This window comes from Balaenoptera borealis (assembly GCF_965194805.1).
Source record: "Balaenoptera borealis genome assembly, chromosome: 16".
Lineage (NCBI taxonomy): Eukaryota > Metazoa > Chordata > Mammalia > Artiodactyla > Balaenopteridae > Balaenoptera > Balaenoptera borealis.
In genome coordinates, this window is record NC_138872.1 from 26,989,872 (window position 1) to 27,009,707 (window position 19,836).

Consider the following 19,836-nt stretch of genomic DNA (forward strand, 5'->3'; position numbering starts at 1 on the left):
AGTACCCTACACTGTAAACACTGCACAGAAAAAAAGACTAAGAAAAATAACCCAAAGTATTAAGGGTGGTTATATTCGGGTGATGGTAGAGAGGAGTTCCTATAGCTGGGAGCTCTGGTACAAGGTCACACCCCTTGTCTGGTGGCCAGTCCTCTCGCCTCAATGTGGGAGAACTCTGCAGCTGGCCACTCCAGTTCCAGAGCCTTCCACAGGACTCTGTTGTATCACAGCTTAATATCTCCCTCTGCCCAGTCCTGCTTCCCTTACTCCCTCCCAATTGCCGACCCTGAGCGCCTAGTCAATAAATCTCTTGCACCAAATCTCCACCTTAGAGTTTGTTTCCTGGGAAATGAGATCCAAGAAGATCCACCACCAACCCTCAGCCGTGTTTAGGGCTCTGAGAATGCCAGCAAGAGTCCGAGTCATTAATCAACGTGCCAGTCTGCCCACTGCCCTGATCAACCATATTTTAAAGGACTCTCCCATAACCCTGTCACAGGTGACTGACCCACAGGTGGGCATCTAGGCTGAAAAGGTGAGGTGGCCCAGTTGGATGTTCTTCTGGACTCTGATTTAGGGCAACGCTTTCAAATCCTAATCACTCATGTACCTACTTGCCCTATCTACTTACCACTTATTCTGCTATTTTCTTGGATATGATTCATTTTCAGGTAAATACCTTTATTTAAGAAGCAAACATTTTAACACTATTAAAAATGGAAAACCAACGACAGCCATGAAATCATGAGTTGAAGTAATGGCTATATTTTCTAGTATTATTAAAAGAAAACAGCTATTAAAATAAAACATACGTGTCAGCCACTTAAAATCATCTCATATACCACCACTCAGATATGCAGTGCACCGTTTGGAAATACTGAACTGGAGAATCCTGGCAGAAGCTAAAATTTAAAAAAAAGGTCATAATAGGCTGCGTATACACAGATGATATGAATTATGCAGAGAAAGCCGGTAACAGAGAGGAGGACGGAGAGAGGCAGAGATGTCACAGAGAAGGAGGCAGGTTGAGAGAGATGGAGACACAGAAAGAGATGGACACAGAAGCGAGTGAAAGTGAGAGAGAAACAAAGACACAAGAAGAACCAGAAACAGAGCCAGAGCCAAAGAGAAAGAGAGAGAGGGACAGAGAGAGAGAGAATGCACTCATACAGGCAGAGACGCAGAGACAGCCAGAGGCAGAGAGAGAGGAGAGGCGGAGATCCCGGCACTGCGGGGCCCGAGGGACACCACTTCCGCCCCAGCCGTGCGCAGTGAATCCTCTTCCTCCCAGGCTAAGCAGCACTGGCCTGGGTTCTCTGCAACCACAGGAGGGATGTGACCAGCTCACCACAGTCCTCTGGCCAGGTTGCCCAGCACAGAGGCTCCCGCAGACCAGGAACGCACTTACCTTGATTTCTACAGGGTCGTTCTGGTGGAAGTTGATTGGTGCGACCCCAGGAACATAGAAGGCCCCTGTATCACACGTGAGAGAGAGAAGCAGCAGGGACCACGGCAACCAATCCTGCTTGGAAGAAGAGAGGTGGCAGTCGGAATGGGGGAAAGAGGTGAACAACCCTCTGGGGCACTGTCACATCTGCTTTAACTGACGCAGTCTCATCCCCACGCTGAGAAGCCTGAGGCCCCCCAAGGGCTACCCTCTAAATGTCCCCAACGGTGCGATGAGGCACTGATCCTGCACTTCCAGAAACGAGCCACAGATTGAGTGCAGTAATTAACAGCAGGGCAAAAGGGCAGACTAATACAGGAGCCACGGCTCCCCACTCTTCGAGCAATGTTCCTTTCATCATGTCACACGTATCACTGCCTTTTGGGCCAGCAGGAAACAAAGCTCCACAGTGTCCCATGAATTCCCATTTCTCTACATAGCAACAGGCTTGCTTTGTCAGAAAGCTCCTATGTTACCAATACATTTTCCTACAAACCGTCTCCAAAATTGTCCTGACCCCACCGCCTCCCATCCTCTGCCTCCTCAGCTCCGTTTACACCAGCCTTCTTGTTGTCTCCTGACAGCAAGTCCTTCTCCACCCCCTCAGGGCCATCACCTTCACTGCTCCCTCCGTCAGAATGCCCTTCCCACAGGTGCCTGCCTGGGTCATGTCTCATCCCTTATTTCATTCAGGTCTCTCTCAAATGTCACTTCCTCAGAGAAGCCTCCACTGACTAGCCCGTCTGAAATGGCCTCCTCAGGGCTCCTATTACCCATTCTCCAACCCCTTACTCCACTTCTCTTCGTGGACTTAGCTAATTGACATGGACATATGTATCTGTTTACTTGTGTATTATCTGTCTCCCTTCACTCGAATGTAATCTCTGTGGGAGCAGGGACTGTGTCCCCAGTGCCTGGCACCTGGTAATCAAAGGCAAGAAAGATCAATTACCCACCTCAAGAAGTACCCCATCAAAGCATCTCTTTCCCTTCATTAATATGCTTCGCCCCCTCAAGGTACTAGAAGAGCTTCTTTCCCTCTGCCTGACTTGAACAAGGAACTGTCGTCCACACACCTGGATCACCAACTCAATTGCGCGGCTGCATCTGCCTTCTCTCTCCACCCCTTTTACCGCTGTGGCATTTCAGACCCTCATTTCCTCCCATCGGACACTGGCCACAGCCTCCTGATCACCTTGTCCCCGCATCCTTCAAGTCACCATCACCACCACACACACACACACACACACACACACTCTCAGACGATTCTTTCTGGAACTCAGTGTTATAGGGAATCAGAATCACTCACTCAGGGGGCTTGCCAAAAATGTAGACTCATCTGTATTTTTACCAGGAGCACAAGTTGAGGAAAACTGGCTTTCAAAGTTTAAGGTTCTGAGCTTGTGCACTAGTTTAGATACAGAGCCTGGTCAAACTCTTAAAAGCAATATATTCATAGAGTGCTTTCCTCTGATCTGCTGTGATGTTTATAAGTATCTGTCAGCTGATGTGCATTACGAAATATGAAATAATAGTCTGACCCCAACAAAAACAGTGAAAAATGGCTAAGACAGTTGTATTGAATCTGGTAATCACAAGGTCAGCAGAATTAGGGGTGAAAGCAAGATCTTTAAAAGAAATGACAAGACAAAAAGGTGAAAAATGTCTCATGGGGTAGGATTCTGTATAGGAAGTCAGTATGTTCCCCGCTTCTATCATTTTTTTTAACTTTTTATTTTTAAATAAATTTAGGTTTACAGAATATACTATGAGAGTTCCCATATACTCTTCACCCACTTTCCTCTAATGTTAACATATTACATAACCATGGGTAAGAGAGGCTTTTAAAAAAATAACTAGTTTAAAAAAGTTTTGAAAAAACAAAACATATACAGTAAATATTCACGAAGATTATGGAAAAACCCGAACAAACTTTTTGGCCAATCCAGTAATTCAAACAGTACAAATGGGTATAACCATGAAAAATAAATCTTCCTCTCTCTTCAGCTCCCCACAGACAACTGCTAGCAACAGTTCCTTGAAAATCCCTCTGGAGATATTCCATGCATGTACAAAGGGAAGCCTTTAGTAGCATGGGTTTGCCTTGATACAGCAACAACAAACAGATTTTTATTCTTTCTTTCTGTGAGAGAAAGCCTACTGACTGTGGGCTGGTTACAGCTTCTGATTTCCTCTCCATCAAGTGGAGGATTTCCTCCACTTGACCAGTCATCAGAAGATTCTAGCCCTCCCTCTTTGCTAGGCCTCACTGGGCAGTCCTTAGAGTGAGTGCTTTGTGTGAGAGAAATAAATTCTGTCCTTTGTTTTCCTCAAATTCCTCTTTGAACCTGAATTCCAGTTAACTAAATGCAAGGAAGACAAACCCTCTATTTCTGACATCAAATGTCAGCCAAAAATCATTTAAAAATAATAACCCAACTCTAAATTTTTGAAAAATGATGCAGAAAACAGACAATCCTCACACATAGATACTATCAACAAATCACAAATCAATTTATCTTAGAGGAAGGATCAACAGATGAAAAATGGCAAAGAATTATTTCCACAATATGCTAGAATTTTTGAATAATATAAGTTGGCAACCAAAAGCAATTCAGAAGTTCAGTTTAGAATTAATGACTATACCAAGATGATACTGTTAGTTTTAGATATTAAAATGTCACTGTTTCGATATTTTCATATGGCTGGAGGGATTATAAACTGAAACATTTCTGGGGGGCAATTTGACGCCATCAAAATCCTCCCCTCAAAAAAGTCCCCCAGAAGTGCATACTCTTTGACCCTGCAATTCTACTTCTAGACATGTTAAGAAAAATATGACAAATATGCCAAAATGTACATAAAAGGATGTTCACCACAGGGTTATTTAAAATAGTGAAATAGTTCACAACTTACAATAATAAAATGCCCAATATTAGTGGAATGGGTTAAACTATGGTGTAACCACTTATCCTTTTATGTAGTCATTAAACATGATGATATACTTCTTGAGTAGGAATATTCAAGCTTTAGATTTATGTAGAAAAAGCAGGGGATAGAACCCTGCTCAGCCCCTCTTTTTTAAAGTTATGTTTGAGAAAATGAAGTGATGTTTTCCTTTTTTGCATATCTGTATTTTCTAGTTTTTCTTTGGGGATTATACCTATTTATACCACTTAAGAAAAATAATAAAATAAATTAGGCAAAAGAAAACATCACTGTTCTGAACGCCTAGGTTAGAGCAATTCTAGCTTGGTATGGAATGAACTCTACCTGCTGGCCCCAAGATGCCTTTCCATCAGCACCTCCCACCTTTTCTTTCTAAGCCTTCAGGAAGACCCCAAGTTTGTCTCTGCCCTTGGCAAGCAGACTTGCCCAGGTGAGGATGCCTTCAAGGTCTTTGCTCAGGCTGTTTCTGACACTTGCCCCTACCTAATTCAAGTCCTACCTACACTTGGAGGTCCAGTTGAAATGTTGCTTCCTTCAAGAACCCCTCAGATCCCCACAGGAGGAATTATCCTCTTTCCTCCTATTTTTCAAGGCACTTGGCAAATATCTCTATGATGACACTAGAGGCAAGAAATTGGAAACTACCCAACACCCAAATGAACGTTCACATCTATACATGTTCAAAGACTGCTGCTTAAGTTATTTGACAAGTATTTAAATCTGTACTTGTTTAAGGCCCTACTATAGCACTTTTCATGTTGTATTATGGTTTAAGTATCTGCCATCTCTCCACCTGCACTAATCACTTGTCTGGCTTTGTTGATGTGAGTACTCAACAAATCCTTATCAAACAGGCTAACAATAAGCATCAACTAACCTCTGATCTATAAAAATATAAAATCATCCATTCACATACAGGTTGAATACTACAGTTCTTAATCTTTGCTATATCCCCTTGATAACTGATTTTTTTCAAATCCTCAAATTTAAGGAGTTCTTGACACCTCCCACCTTTCCAGCTGTCCAAGGACCTACTGTGAGAATCCCTGAGACATCTATTACCTCTGTACCCTATCTGTACATCTAGGATACTGGTTCTCAACCCTGATGCACATTAGAATAACCTGGGGAGTAAATGGATTAAATTCCCAATCAAAAGACACAGAGTGGCTGAATGGATAAAAAAACAAGATCCAGTGATATGCCGCCTGCAAGAGACACATCTAAAGACACACACAATGAAAGTGAAAGGACAGAAAAAGATGTTCCATGTAAACAATAACCAGAAGAAAGCAGGAGTAGCTATACTTATATCAGACAAAATAGACTTTCAGTCAAAAGCTGTGCCTAGACACAAAGAAGGTCATTATATGATGACAAAAGGGTTAATTCAATAGGAAGATAAAATAATTATAAATATATATGCACCCAACATCAGAGCACCTAAATACATAAAGCAAATATTGACAGATCTGAAGGGAGAAATTGACAGCAATGCAATAATAGTAGGGGACTTTAATATCCCAATTACAATACTGGATAGAACATCCAGATAGAAAACTGTTAAACAGCTGACTTGAACAACCCTACAGACCAAATGGACCTAACAGACATATATAGAACCTTCCACCCAACAGCAGAAGAATACACATCTACTCAGGTGCACATGAAACATTCCCCAGGACAGACCACATGTTAGGTCACAAAACAAGTCTTAACAAATTTGAAAAGAGTGAAATCATTCCATGTATCTTTTCTGACCACAAAGGAATGAAACTAGAACTCAATGACAGCAGAAAATGGGAAAATCTGCAAACAGGTGAAAACTAAACAACACCCTCTTAGATCAAAGAGGAAGTTGAACAAGAATTTTAAAGGTACCTTAAACAAAAGAAAATAAAAATACAAAATGCCAAAATTTACGAAATGCAACAAAAGCAGTACTAAGAAGGAAGTTTATAGTGATAAATGCCTACATTAAAAAAAAACCCTCAAACAACCAACCCAACCTTACATCTCAAGGGACCAGAAAAAGAACAAACTAAGCCCAAGTTAGCAGAAGTAAGGAAATAATAAGATTAGAGCAGAAATAAATTGAAAAGAGAATGTTAAAAAATAGGAAAAAAAACCCAGAACTGTGTTGGTTTTTTGAAAACACTGACAAGCCCTTAGCAACCCTAAGGAGAAAAAGACTCAAATAAATAAAATCAGAAATAAAAGAGTAGACATTACAACAGATGCCTAAGAAACAAAAAGGATCATAAGGGTCTACTGTGAACAATTATAGGTCAACAAATTGAATAAAAAGGAGACTGAATCAGTAATCAAAAACCTCCCAACAAAGAAAAGTTCAGAACTAGATGGCTTTAAAGGTAAATTCTAACAAACATTCAAAGAAGAGTTAATACCAATCCTTAAACTCTTCCAAAAATACAAGAGGGAACACTTCCAAACTCATTTTATGAGGCCAGCATCACCCTGATACCAAAATCAGACAAAGATACCGCAAGAAAAGAAAACTATAGGCTAATATCCTTGATGAACACAGATGCAAAAATCCTCAATAAAATACCAGCAAATTGAATTTAACATCTTGCTAAAAGGAGCATACACCAAGATCAAGTGGGATTTATCCCTGTGATACAAGGATGGTTCAACAAACGCAAATCAATCAATGTGATAAACTCCATTAACAAAACGAAAGAAAAAATCACATAATCTTTTCAATAGACACAGAAAAAGCATTTAACAAAGTTCAACATCCATTCATGGACTTCCCTGGTAGAGCAGTGATTAAGAATCCACCTGCCAATGCAGGGAACACGGGTTTGAGCCCTGGTCCAGGAAGATCCCACGTGCCACGGAGCAACTAAGCCCATGTGCCACAACTACTGAGCCCGCGCTCCACAACTACTGAAGCCCGCACGCCTAGAGCCCGTGCTCCACAACAAGAGAAGCAGCTGCTATGAGAAGCCCGCACACCGCAATGAAGAGTATCCCCCGCTCGCCGCAACTAGAGAAAGCCTGCGCACAACGAAGGCCCAATGCAGGCAAAAAAAAAAAAAAATCCATTCATGATTTAAATTCTCAAAAAAAAAAAAGTATAAAAGGAACTTACCTCAACGCAATAAAGGCCACGAATGAAAAGCCCACAGTTAACATCAGTATTTCTTGCTTATCAAAAATATATGTGTTCTACCTCCTACACTGCTGGTGGGAATGAAAACTGGTGCAGCCACTATGGAAAACAGTATGGAGGTTCCTCACAAAACTAAAAGTAGAGTTGCCATATGATCCATCAATCCCACTCCTGGGCATATATCCAGACGAAACTATAATTTGAAAAGATCCATGCACCCCTATGTTCACAGCAGCACTATTTACAATAGCCAAGACATGGAAACAACCTAAATGTCCATTGACTGATGAATGGATAAAGAAGATGTGGTAAATACATACGTGTGTGTGTGTGTGTATACACACACACACACACACACACACACACACACACACATATACATACAATGGAATATTACCCAGCCATAAAAAAGAATGAAATAATGCCATTTGCAGCAACATGGATGGATCTAGAGATTATCATACTAAGCGAAGTAAGTCAAAAAGAGAAAGACATATACTGTATGATATCACTTATATGTGGAATCTAAAATACGACACAAATGAACCTATCTACAAAACAGAAGCAGACTCCACACAGATATAGAGAACAGACTTGTGGTTGCCAAGGGGGAGGCAGGGTGGGGGAGGGAAGGATTGGGAGGTTGGGATTAGCAGGTGCAAAGTATTATATATATGATGAATAAACAACAAGGTCCTATTGTATAGCACAGGGAACTATATTCAATATCCTGTGTTAAACCATAATGGAAAAGAATATGAAAAAGAATGTATATATATGTATAACTGAGTCACTTTGCTGTACAGCAGAAATTAACACATTGTAAATCAAGTATAGTTCAATAAAATTTTTTAAAATATATATGTGCTCTAAATTTCCCTTCCTAGGAAGCCAGAGTCCAGACTTTTTTGCCTTACCTGATATGTGATGTGAAGCCAGGGCAGAAGATTACAATCTCTTATGGTTATCAAGACAATTAAATCTAAGAAGTTACTCCAGTTCTTTTGAAACAGAATCCTCCAATCTTAGCAGAGAGACACTGCCCTGGGGAACTCAAGGGCTCCATGAGAGCTCAGGTTGCAGAGAAATTGAAAGCAAATCCTGAAAGACTTCAATACCCTTTTGTTCCAAAGTCTCAAACCAATGGAGCAAGTAGACACAAAAAACAAACAAACAAAAAGACATAACAACAAAGAAAATACTCACCCTGGCGGAAAACAACATTAAAAAGTAACAAGAAGCCACAGAGTCACTGAGCACCTAAAAGTAAGTACAAGGCACTGTGGCACAGTCCCTTCCTTCCATTTACCAAGTCCCTGCTTTGTGCTAAGCACTTTACAAACAAGATTCAGGCAACTACAACTACCTGGGGATTTCTATCACCATTTCCCAGATGATTGCCAATTAACCTGAGACCCTGAGATTATATAACTTGCCCAAGATCAGAATGTACAGGAACAGGTATGCTCTTTTCAGGCAGGTGAGTTGCATTAAAAGATGATAAGCATGTAATGGTGATATCGATAACAATGGCAGCTAACATTTACTGGATACTGATTACGTGCCAGGCACACTTCTAGGTTCTTTTCATGCAATAACCCAATTAATCTTGACAACAATCCTATGAGATAGAGACTCTTACTATTCTCATTTCAGAGATGAGGAAATTGAGGCTCAGAGAGGCGGTATAACACTAGCTGAGTCAGAATTTATACCCAAGCAGTCTGACTCCAAGGCCCATGCTCTAACCAGTACAGAAATCAGCTCACTACATTGAACACCTACTATATGTCAGGCACTGTGCCAACCTCACAGAATGCACACCCACGAGGAGCTTTCAGCCAGCTGGCGGACAGAGACAAGTCATCAGCCAATGGCAACACTACGTCCCAGATGCTAGGGAGGGCCTAGTCTCTTAACCTATCAGTTAAGAGGCTAAGAAGTACAAAGGAGCAGCAACAAGCCCAGTCTTAGAGGGATGTGGTGCAGATCTAAGAACTCAAGCCTACTCCAGGGCCTGAAGGGAAAGGAGAGGGAAGAGAGAAGTGTTCCAGAAAGCGCAAAACACAGGCACAAGGGCCTGGGGGCAACCATAAGGAGTTTATGGCAGGTGAGGTGTAGGCTGGTGCTTCTCAAACTTTAATGTGCATACAGATCACCTGGAGGGCTTATTAAAATGCAGAGTCTGATTCAGCAGGTCTGGGGTGGGGCCTGAGATTCTGTATTTCTAACAAGCTCCCAGGTGATGACAACATTTCTAGTTCATGTGAGTAGCAAGCATGAATAGGTCTGTGTAGACAGGAGACTGGAAAACGGGTAAGGGATACATCACACAAAAGCCACACTGAGGAGTTTGGGCTTTCTCCTTAGTGCATTGGGGAGACACTAAAGAACTTTAAGTAGGAAAGAGATACATCATATCTGCAGTTTTAAAAATGACTCTGGTTACCGAGTACGTGTGCGTATGTGTTCGGGGGAAAGGTGTGTGTGTGCAGCACATTTCTGCTCCAGAGACATAGTAATATCCAGCCCTAGAGAAGTCACCTATAAATTCTTGGTCAGATATGAACAGAAGCAGCAGCCAGGTGGGGAAGCAGAATGGGAGGCAGTGGTTCTGAAACTTGAACAGGCAAGGAAATCACCAGGAGGGATTATTAAAACAGATTCCTGGTCTAACCCCCCAGAATGTCTCTTTCAGTAGCTCTGGAGCAGGGCCTGAGAATCTGCACTTCTAACAAGTTCACAGGAGATGCTGGTACTGCTGGCCTTGTCTTGGGATCACACTTTGAGAACCACTGGTGTAGTGGAAAAAGCACAGGCTTTGGGGGGCCATACAGATATGAATTCAAAGCCCTGACCCACCACTTCCTAGCTGTGTGACTTTGGGCAAGTTTTTTAAACTCTTTGAGTCTCCGGTTTCTTATTTGTAATAAGAAAATAGTAAAATAATACTAAACTCATGGCAGGGCGGTTGAGTGATGATGGTGGTAAGGATTAAGTAAAGTACACATAGTGTGTGCTTGATAAGGCAGAGTGGCTTTGCTCTGGGTTGCACTGGAAGGCAGGACCAATGAGTACGCTGCAAGGAGGGAGATGTATGCTCAATCTAAGGAAACTTCCAACAAGAGAGTTATCTAGCTAAGGAAATGGCCATAACCATGAGCAAATCAGAGAGAAGGAGGTGACCAAGGAAGGAGGTGAAAGGGGATATCCCTACCCTAGTGAGGAGAGTGAACCAGAAGCCTTATTACCTCCTGTGAAACTCAAGAAATTCATGATTCCCTTGAAAATATGGGACATTCCATCAACCCAAGCAACCTAAAGGTGGAACAAAACAAGGCAAAGTTCCACCCAGAGTTGGGTTCCATAAAGACATCTTTTGGGACTTCCCTGGTGGTGCAGTGGTTAAGAATCTGCCTGCCAATGGAGGGGACATGGGTTCAAGCCCTAGTCCGGGAGGACCCCACATGCCACAGAGCAACTAAGCCCGTGCGCCACAACTACTGAGCCTGCGCTCTAGAGCCCACGAGCCACAATGACTGAGCCCACGTGCCACAACTACTGAAGCCTGTGTGCCTAGAGACCGTGCTCTGCAACAAGAGAAGCCACCGCAATGAGAAGCCCATGCACTGCCACGAAGAGTAGCCCCCGCTCACCACAACTAGAGGAAGCCAGTGCAGCAATGAAGACCCAACGCAGCCAAAAATAAATAAATAAATAAATTTATTTATTTTAAAAAGACATCTTTTGAAGAACCTCAGGGTCAAGTAATCCAGGAGGCCAGAGAGGGGAAGTGACGTGTTCATACAGCAAATTATCAGCAGAGTAAAGGAAGTCCAGCTGTCCCAAACCTGGCAGAGCTGAGTGATCATAAGTTTGTCCCCACTGTGGGAGCCATACTCAGAGATAATTTTAGGTCATGATTCGAGGTATCCAAAGAACTTGATGGCACAGATTAATTGCTTTTTGTCTCCCTTTACCCTCCCTCTCGGGTAATTCTTTTCCTCTCCAATACTTTGTCTTCCTTGTCCCTCCCCCAATTCAATGCTTTTCTACCAATAAACAAATCACTCTAGTCAGTTTCACACTTATCCTTTACTTCAGGATTATTTTGAAAAGAAAAATAATGAAGGCATACGAGTTCTACTAAATATTAAAATACAGAGCTATCCAAACTGGTATTGGAGAAGACAGAAAAGACTTCAACGTACAAACTGAAATAAGAGCAGTATTAGAAGAAAATATAGCTATACTTTTAAACAATCTTGACATGGAAAGTTTTCTAAGAAGAAAACAAAATCCAGACGCTATTAAGAAAAAGAATATAAAGGAAGAAGGAAGAAAATGAAAAAAAAAATCACCATAGAAAAAGAAAAAGACAATTTGAATAAAAATATTTCCCACACACCTGACAAAGGACTAATTTCTTCAATACACCAAGAGCTCTTACAAACCAATAAAGGACAAATAACCCACAAGGATAAGAATGGGCAGTTAAAAAGAAAAAGGTTCAAATGGTCAGACACAAAAAGACGCTCAACATCATTCATAATCTAAAAACTGTAAATGGAAATAATGACATCTTTTTTACCTTTCAGAGTCACAAAGTTTAAAAAACATCTGAATACACTAGATATAGGTAAATTTGGGGAGGGCAATTTAGCACAATATATACTTAAATGGAAGGTAGAATTATTATTGAAAGACTGCTGGGCTTCCCTGGTGGCACAGTGGTTGGGAATCTGCCTGCTAATGCAGGGGACACGGGTTCGAGCCCTGGTCTGGGAAGATCCCACATGCCTCGGAGCAACTGGGCCCGCGAGCCACAATTACTGAGCCTGCGCGTCTGGAGCCTGTGTCCTGCAGTGGGAGGGGCCGCGATGGTGAAAGGCCCGCGCACCGCGATGAAGAGCGGCCCCCGCACCGCAGTGAAGAGTGGCCCCCGCTTGCTGCAACTCGAGAGGGCCCTCGCACGAAACCAAGACCCAACATAGCCAAAAATAAAATAAATAAATAAATAAAAGTAGCTATTAATTAAAAAAAAAAAAAGTTAAAAAAATAAAAAAATTAAAAAAAAAAAAAAGACTGCTAACATAAGATATTAAGTAGAAAAAAAAAGTAAGATGCACAGCAGTGTATGTATAGCATAATCTCATTTGTCTGAATAAATTTTTTAAAAGAATGTACCAAAGCCAAAGGCATCACAAGAAAAGGAAACTACAAATATTCCTCAGGAACACAGACAGAAAAATCCTTCACAAAATATTAGTAAATTGAATCCAGCAACATATAAAAAGGTTTACACATCATGGCCAAGTGGGGTTTAGCCCAGGAATGCAAGGTAGGCTTAATATCTGAAAATCAAATAATGTAATACACCATATAAATAGAATAAAGGACAAAAACTATACAATAATCACAACTGATGCAGAAAATGCACTTGACAAAATCCAACACACATTCGTGATAAAAACTCTCAACAAACGAGGAATAAAAAAGAACTTCCTCAATCAGATAAATGGTAGCTTTGAAAAACCCACGGCCAACATCATATTTGATGATGAAACACTGAATGCTTCCCCCTAAGAAGGGGAACAAGGCAAGGATGTCCACTTTTGCCATTTCTATTCAACATTGTTCTATAAATGCAAATAATGTGCACTAAAGCTAATAATTAAAGTCATCCAGATTAAAAGGAAAAAGTAAAAGTGCTTTTATTTGCAGATCACATATCTTGTATCTAGAAAATCCTAAGAAATCCACAAAACAACAACTACAACTAATAAACAAGTTGAGCCAGGTCACAGACTACAAGATCAATACATAAAAATTAATTGTATTTTTAGACACTAACAATGAACAATCCAAAAATAAAATTAAGAAAATATTCCAGGGATTTCCCTGGCAGTCTTAACTACTGGACCAGGTTTGATCCCTGGTCAGGGAACTAAGATCCCGCATGCTGCACGGTGCGGCCAAAAAAAAAAAGAAAAGAAAATAGCTCCATCTACAGTAGCTTCAAAAAGAATAAAATATTTAGAAATAAGTTTTCAAAAAGGACTTGTACACTGAAAATTACACAACATTGCTAAGAAAAACAAAAGAAGATCTAAACAATTGGAGAGACATTCCATACTGGATTGGAAGACAATATTGTTAGGATGGCAATTCTCCCCGGACTAATCTATAGATTCAGTGCAATCCCTATCAAAATCCCAGTAGGCTTTTTTGTTGAAACTGACAAGTTGACCCTAAAATTTACCTGGAAGCATAAAGGACCCAGAATATCCAAAACAACTTCAAAAAAGAACAAAACTAGAGGATTTATACTAACAATTTCTAAGCAATTATAAAGCTACAGTAATCAAGACAGTGTGGTAAGGATAAGCATAAAACCCAATGGAACATGGACTTCCCTGGTGGTGCAGTGGTTAAGAATCCGCCTGCCAATGCAGGGGACACTGGTTTGAGCCCTGGTCCAGGAAGATCCCACATGGCGCGAAGTAACTAAGCCCATGCGCCACAACTACTGAGCCTGTGCTCTAGAGCCCGCGAGCCACAACTACTGAAGCCCACGTGCCTAGAGCCCATGCTCCACAACAAGAGAAGCTACTGCAATGAGAAGCCTGTGCACCGCAACAAAGAGTAGCCCCTGCTCCCCGCAACTAGAGAAAGCCTGTGCACAGCGACGAAGACCCAACATAGCCAAAAATAAAATAAATAAATAAAATAAATAAAAAAACAAAACAAAACAAAAAAAACCCCCCAATGGAACAAAATTAAAAGTCTAGAGATAAATCTTTGCATTTACAGTAAATTGGCTCTCAACAAAGTTGCCAAAGCAATTCAATAGGGAAAGGATAGTCCTTTCAACAAATGGTACCTGGACAGTGCAAAAGGAACCTCACATCATATACAAAAATTAACTAAAAATAGATCATAGACCTAAATAGAAAAGCTAAAATGATAAAACTTCTAGGAGAAAATCTCTGTGCCCCTGGGTTAGGCAAAGGTGTCTTAGATACAACACCAAAAGCACAATCTATATTTTAAAAAATTGATAAATTGAATTTCATCTAAATCTAAGACTTTTATACTTCAAAAGATATCATTAAGAAAATGAAAAACAGGCCACAGACTAGGGGAAAAACCTTTGTAAATCACATATCTGATAGGGGACTTGCATCCAGAATACATAAAGTTTGGCAGTATCTTTAAATAGTTAAACATAAACTTACCATACTATCCAGTAATTCCAATCCTAGGCATTTACCCAAAAGAAAAGGAAATATATGTCCATACAATGACTTGCACATGAACGTTCCTAACAGCTTTGATCACAATAGTCCAAAATTGGAAACAACCCAAACACCCATCAATTGGTGAATGGATAAACAAAATGTAGTATAGCTGTACAATGGAATACAATTCAGCAATAAAAACTACCAATTCATGTTACAACATGGATGAACCTCAAAAACATCATGCTAGGTAGAGGCCAGATGTGAAAGTCTATGTACTACATGATTTCACTGACATGAGATGCCCAGAAAAGGCAAATCTATAGAGACAGAAAACGCAAATCTATAGAGACAGAAAGCAGATCAGTGGTTGGCTGGCTGTGGAAACAGGGATTATTGGCTGCAAGTGTCAATCCCTTGACTGTAAGGGAATTTGTTGGGGTGAAAGAAATGTCTAAAACTTTGTGTCATTATGAAGATGGTTGTATAAGTCTATATGAAAAATTACTGAACTGTACACTTAAAATGGGTAATTTTATGGTGTTAAATGATACCTTCATAAACCTGAAGGAAAAAAAAAATCAGCTAGGGGGAGGTATAGACAAAACAAGTTTGGCAATATAATAGTAATTGTTGAAGTTGGGTAATGGGTTATAGAGGTTCTTTATACTATTTCTTCTACTTTTGTGTATGTTGGAAAAATTTTATAACAAAAGGTTTTTAAAAATAGATGTTTTATGTGCATAAAGATGTTCTGGAGAAACATTTTTTTAAAAATCAAAGACTATACCTGATGAATGGATGGTGGGGTAGCTGAGTGACTTTCTTTTCATTTATAGCTTTCATACTTTTTCCCACGTATATGGATTACCTATATTCAAAATAAATACATTGACACTTTAAGAAGGGGAAGGCTGCCTCTGAAAATACTTGGGCAAGTTCCCCCGAAGATGTTGCAGAAAATGGGAGCTACAAGGTAAGAATGATGCAGAGGAGATTCTGGAGCCAGGTGTGTGGGTAACCAGACCAGATCAGTAATTCTTAATCTTGGGGAAGTGTTGCAAATCCCCCTAAGAATCTTAAAAAAGCTATAGACGCTGCTCCCAGAAAAAAACTCCAAAATGCAGAATCTGACGTATGATTCCAAGAGGATCAAAGGACCTAGAAGTTCACGGGCCCTTGATAAAGACCCCTGTACTGGATCCCATTCCAACTTTTGTGATTATCTGACTTAATTACCTCTGTAGCCCTGACAGCCTCATAGAGGATGTTTGACCCATATTTCATTTCTGTAAGGAAATTAGGGAGAAGCAAAGTACCTGCTTCTTGGGAAATTCCTTTATATCTTCTTTTAATTTTTAATTGATCACCACAGAAACTCTCACATGAGGTTCAGTTTGAAAAGCCAATTAAGTATTTAGGAAACATCTGCTGCACGTTCAGAGCCATGAAAGGAGCAGAGTCCTAGGAGAGGTGAACCAGTCCATTCAACGTTGTTTTGCTTTACTTGGTTTCCAAGTCACAAGACTGCAAAGGCAGCATGTCAAGGAACAAGGTGATGGCAATCTAGAAGCCCTTGTGCTGTAATATAACACCCTATCACTGGCAAAGATATGGGTGACCTGAAAAGTTATAAAGCTCGAAAGGCCTAAGAATCAAGGTCTTGCCCTCCCTATCTACTTTATTCTTGGGGGCTGGGCACGCAGAAAATATTCTCCTAAACAACAGCCCAATGAAGGACTACTAGGACCAAAAATTACCCCTCACCCCCCACCCAAATTTGCACCACCCAGTTTGAAAGGTATGAACAATTAACTTCTTCCAAAGAAAATAGGAAGTTTCCCCTGAGAACTGAAAATTATTTCATTCACTCATATTTCTCTGTGGGCAGAAGTTAACCTTTTGTTTTCTGGAGCCCTCTGCCTTATAGTCGTCTTTCCCACAAGCAGCATCACCTAGCGATAGTCTGGCCAATCTGAACAGCCTTCCTGGTTTCTATTCCATGCCTTTCCTGCTGCAAAAGCAGCACCTTCCCTTAAGAGTAAGCTAGATTCTTCTTTTTCCTTTTCAAAGACACAGTCACCATTTTAACATCACTCAGTAACTGCTCCCCAGGGCTTCGAAGAACAAAGAAAAAGAAAAAGAAAAAGGCTTTGGGGCACAGTTTGCCAACAGTTAACTGAAATCAGTTACCCAATCAGTTAAAGCTCCGTAAGAATGCAACCACACATGAAGGACAGCTAATGACAGCCAAAGACCACTTACCAAGCAGCCACCATGGAGCTAAAGACCTCAGGAAGAAAAACAAACAAACAAATGAACCAAAACAATCACACAAGCAAAAAAGCCAAACCAGAACCAAATTAGCCACAGGAGACTGAAATGTAGCCTTTATTTCAGAGCCCAGAGACACAGAATAGCTGTTGAGCAGAGACACACAAAAAGACTCAAAACTGTTCTTTGGGGGTAGGGAACAATCCACAGCAGACTGTGGAAGTCCAGGTGAAACTAGTAACTACCCTCAGCAAGCAAAAGACAACCAGACCCAAACCTTGAGGCTGGCAAGTGCAGAAATAAGACATAAAAAATGCACTGACCTTCTCTCTCCCCCTGGGTATTTGTAAAAGGACTCTCAGTTAGCCCAAGCAATAGGCTTAGATGGTTCGTCTCCTAAAGACTTCAAACCTTGGAGTAGGAAAGTTACAGAGAGCGCTCTTTGCACTACGCGTGTTCATCTCATATTTCATTTAATCATCACAACAATCCTTTGAGGAGAGTATCATCCTCATTTTAAAAATAAGGAAACCGATTCAGATGAAAAAGTTTTGAAGATGGATGGTGGTGATAGTTGCACAATAATGTGAAGGTACTTAATGCCACTGTACACTTAAAATAGCTAAAATGATAAATTTTATGTTATGTCTATTTTACCACAATTATAAAAAAATGTTTTTAAAGTAACAGGTTTAAAGAAGCAAATAGTTTGCCCAAAGTCATAAAACCAATCAGAGTGTCAGATTCTAGCCCAGGTCCTTAGACCAAGCCTTAGTTTCTTCATTTGTAAAATGGGCTTTTGTAAGGATTAGACGGAATAATGGATGAGCCTATGGTTTATCAACTGATATGTATCTTGTGAGCAGAAATTTCCCCCTCAAAGTTAGGTAACATAGGGGACTACCACAACCTTTTAATATTGCTTTTGAATCAGAATGTCAAAATAGGAAAAATTTTATAGAGACCACCTCATTCAGGGGTTGCAAGTTCAACCGCCTAGAAGGGCCAGGCAAGTTACCTAAACGGGGAAGTTGCGGAGGAACAGGACACGAGGGAGTGGAAGAGAAAATGACGAACCGGGTCCTGCATGGGGAATGCTCCTGACGGGGAACTTGGGCCCAAATTTTCAAGAAAAAATGAAAATTGAGAGTTTTTGTAATGTGAAATCTCCCTATTAAATATTGGCAACTAATTAGAAAAAATTTAAAGTCCTGTGCCTGCCAATCTCCGTCCTCCACCCCCACCACCCCAGTCAAATCCATGTGAAGATGCGGTCCATAAACTGTCAATTTATAGCATCTGACCTACTTCATTAGAAACTGAGGCCCAAAGACGTTAAGTGACTTGCTAGGGCACCCAGACTCCCTTCTAAACTGGCCTACGAATTCAGCTCCAATTTGTGATTTGATTTTGTTTTTTAAGAACTGCTAGTAGCATTTAGCATACCCTCTGAATACAAAACCTTCAGGCTTCAGACCCTGGGAGGTCTGTCAGTTTAATGCTCGGGCATAGGTGAGAACTCATGGTAGGGGGCAGAGAAGGAAGCAATGAAGAGGAATGAGACGGAACCAAGAAGTCGCGGGTGTCCCCAGCCGTGCCCCACTTGGGAAATACCAGTGTCAGCAAATGGTTCAGGGATCAAAGCAGGTTTGGGGTGGTAGGTGGCTCCTAACATTCGTCTACTGCCAGATGGCCCTGTTCATCCTGGGTCCTTCCCACCTTCCTGCCAGTGCCCAGAGATCAAAACTCAACCTTCTCCAACATTCTGTGACCTGCTTCTTTAATGCTGAGATCAAAGGGGAACTTTTGTCCAAGTTGTAAAAGAGAAACCAAGAGGCAACTTAATGCCATCTCTGGCTTCTCTGGACTTCCTGAGGGGATTAAGGGCACTCCTTTAAAGGGATTCCTCAGAGAAACACATTTGCACCAAGGCCTGGCGTCGGCGCCTCAGCTCCAAGGACGTAGTGACTCCTGCAGAACATGTGCCAGGTGGAGCAACTCGAGAGATCAGACAACACAACCAACAGACAGCCGCTTGGGAAGACCGCAGGGATTATGGTCATGAAAAAAAAATCAATCTGATTTTATAGGCATATCAGCAAAAATCACCTTAAATACAAGTACTGTAAACCACAAAATTTTCAACCAAGAATTTAGAAATCCTCAAGTCTAAATCTTAATTTCACATATGACATGTGTTGAAACAAACCAATAAAGCCAAAAATCATCTGCCCCAGGCTACACGGTCAATCAGTGGCAGTGCTGGGACTAAGCTCCGGCTGCTGACTCCTGCTCCAGTGCTCAATGGGCTGATGCCCAGCCACATGTGAGGCCCAGGGGAGACAGCAACTTGCCACACACAGGAGTGCTAGCAGAGTCCGGGCCTCCTGCCTCTTGTTCCAGGCCTCTATCATCCAGATTCCATCACTAAAAATGGTTCCTGTGCTTCTGACTGGGTTGGAGGGTCGGTGCGGGGCGGAACGGGGGGCAGGGGGGAACTGGTTAGCACTGCTTCCATCTGCTCAAAGGAACCCTGAGGTCATTCAGGCCATTCCTCTGCCTCTGGACTGGATCAAACCCAAGTAACCTCAAACAGTGAGAACTGACCCAGCAATTCCACTCCTAGATATATACCCAAGAAAACTGAGAACCTATGTTCACGCAAAAACTTGTACACAAAATGTTCATACCAGCGTTATTCGTAACAGCCAAAAAGTGGAAACGATCCCAAAGTCCATCAACAGATGAAAGGATAAACAAAACGAGGTCTATCCATACAATGGAAT

At 41.2% G+C, this 19,836-nt stretch overlaps 1 protein-coding gene across 2 annotated transcripts in view; it reads right to left on the reverse strand.

Moving 5' to 3' along the window:
- Window positions 1-19,836, reverse strand: part of TM9SF4 (transmembrane 9 superfamily member 4) — a 54,618-nt gene that overhangs the window by 31,173 nt on the left and 3,609 nt on the right. For both annotated transcript variants that reach the window (XM_082358849.1, XM_082358850.1), the window contains exon 2: window positions 1,409-1,522. In XM_082358849.1, coding sequence (XP_082214975.1) covers window positions 1,409-1,522 — 114 coding nt within the window. The remainder of the gene's footprint in view (window positions 1-1,408; window positions 1,523-19,836) is intronic.